This window comes from Nestor notabilis, unplaced genomic scaffold, assembly GCF_000696875.1.
Source record: "Nestor notabilis isolate BGI_N333 unplaced genomic scaffold, ASM69687v1 scaffold22107, whole genome shotgun sequence".
Taxonomy (NCBI): Eukaryota; Metazoa; Chordata; class Aves; order Psittaciformes; family Psittacidae; genus Nestor; species Nestor notabilis.
The window spans coordinates 1-1,697 of record NW_009935485.1 but is presented as its reverse complement, the minus strand read 5'-3'; the positions used below and the strand labels follow the sequence as shown (position 1 = coordinate 1,697).

Here is a 1,697-nt window from a genome sequence, read left to right as displayed (position 1 = left end):
ATCCCTTGCCCAGGGGGTGCGCAGGCATTGGAACAGGCTGCCCAGGGCAGGGCTGGAGTCACCGTCCCTGCAAGTGCTCACAGCCCGTGTAGCCGAGGCCTCAGTGCCAGGGGTCAGTGGTGGCCTTGGCAGTGCTGGGAATGGTTGGACTTGGTGAGCTTAAAGGTCTTTCCCAACCTGGTTGATTCTGTGATTCTCTATGTCTGGAGCCTGGGGTGAGGGTCTGTGTGCGGGACCGCGCTGGGGATGGAGGTGGTGCTGGGTGCTCATGGACGCCTCAGTTCTGTCCAACGCTGTGCGTGCTCTCTCGTGCAGGAACGGTTACCAGAAGTTCTCCCACGCCAGCCGCTGGCAGCGCATCTCCCAGGGCCAGAAGGACCACTACAAAAAGCTGGCGGAGGAGCAGCAGAAGCAGTACAAGGTGCACCTTGACATCTGGCTCAAGGTGAGGGTTGAGCCCTGGGCTCAGTCGGGTACCATAGACACAGTCTCTGCTCACACCAGCTCCTTCCCTGCTCCGTCCATGCCCTGACCATCCCTCCTGTCTCTGCAGAGCCTCTCGCCCCAGGAGCGCGCTGCCTACAAGGAACATACTTCTAATGTGAGTGTCTGCCCAGTGCGGGAGGATCCGGGGGCTTGGGGCTGGGCTGGGTCCCCCTGGGTGAGGTTTAGCTGGGTGGTGGATAGGCCAAGCTTAGGGGAGCCCCCCAAAGGGGTTCCCACCGGTGCAGCAGCTCGGCAGTGGGGTTATCTCTGGGCTGGGCACTGGGAAGGTGCTGAGCTCTGCAGCTCTGAATGGGTTTGTTCCCCCCCTGCAGAAACGCAAGAGCATAGGAAAGATCCGGGGCCCCAACCCCAAGATGAAGCCAACGATGCAGTCCAAATCGGTGAGTGCACGATGACCAGCACCCTCCTCCCTGCGGGTTCCAGGGCTCTGCTTCAAGGTGCTTCCTGCTGCCCTTTCCTTGAGGCAATAACCCAAAGGTGTCCCCAAATCCATCCTCCAAACCCACCCATGGCTGGTTTTACCCCCCCTCACACCCCTTCCAGGAATCTTTTTGGGGCTGTTTAGAACATAAATGGGGAAAACTCCTGGATGAGGTGCAGGGCAGGAGCCCCCCTGAGCCTGCTCGGCGGCTGGAGGAGCCCAAAGGCTGACGGATGGCCGAGGATGGGGTGGGTGCGGCCCCCGGGGGTGCTGGTGGCCAGTGCACGCACCCACAACCACCCTCCTCCCGTCCCACAGGAATCGGAAGATGACGATGAGGAAGAAGAAGAGGAGGAAGATGACGATGAAGACGAGGATGATGACGATGACAACGGTGACTCATCGGAGGAAGGCGGCGACTCCTCCGAGTCCAGCAGTGAGGAGGAGAGCGAGGATGGGGACGAGGTGAGGCTGCGGCGGGTGCCATGGGGAGGGCGCTGGGGCTGCCCCATACCCCTTGCTGTGCCCCCCATCACCCTCCTCTGGGGCTGGGGGTGAACCCACCGGGCTTGGATTGGAGCATGGCAGAGGGGGACATGGGGAGGCAAAGGGGAATGGGGTGAGTACCCCCCAGCCCATAGACCCAGTGTCCCCGGGGAGGGTGTGAGGAGCAGCCGCATAGCTGGGAGCAGCCGTAGAGGTGCGGGTTGTGCAGAGGAACATCTCCTGTCTCTTTCCTGATGGAGATACTGAGTGTGGTCTCGGCTCC

The 1,697-nt window shown here is 61.7% G+C and overlaps 1 protein-coding gene across 1 annotated transcript in view; it reads left to right on the top strand.

Moving 5' to 3' along the window:
* UBTF (upstream binding transcription factor, RNA polymerase I) overlaps window positions 1-1,393 on the top strand; it is a gene marked incomplete at both ends in the record, with an annotated part of 8,710 nt that extends 7,317 nt beyond the window's left edge. The window contains 4 exons of the mRNA XM_010017880.1: window positions 316-445; window positions 554-601; window positions 819-887; window positions 1,247-1,393. Coding sequence (XP_010016182.1) covers window positions 316-445; window positions 554-601; window positions 819-887; window positions 1,247-1,393 — 394 coding nt within the window. The remainder of the gene's footprint in view (window positions 1-315; window positions 446-553; window positions 602-818; window positions 888-1,246) is intronic.
* Window positions 1,394-1,697: the final 304 nt, after the last annotated feature.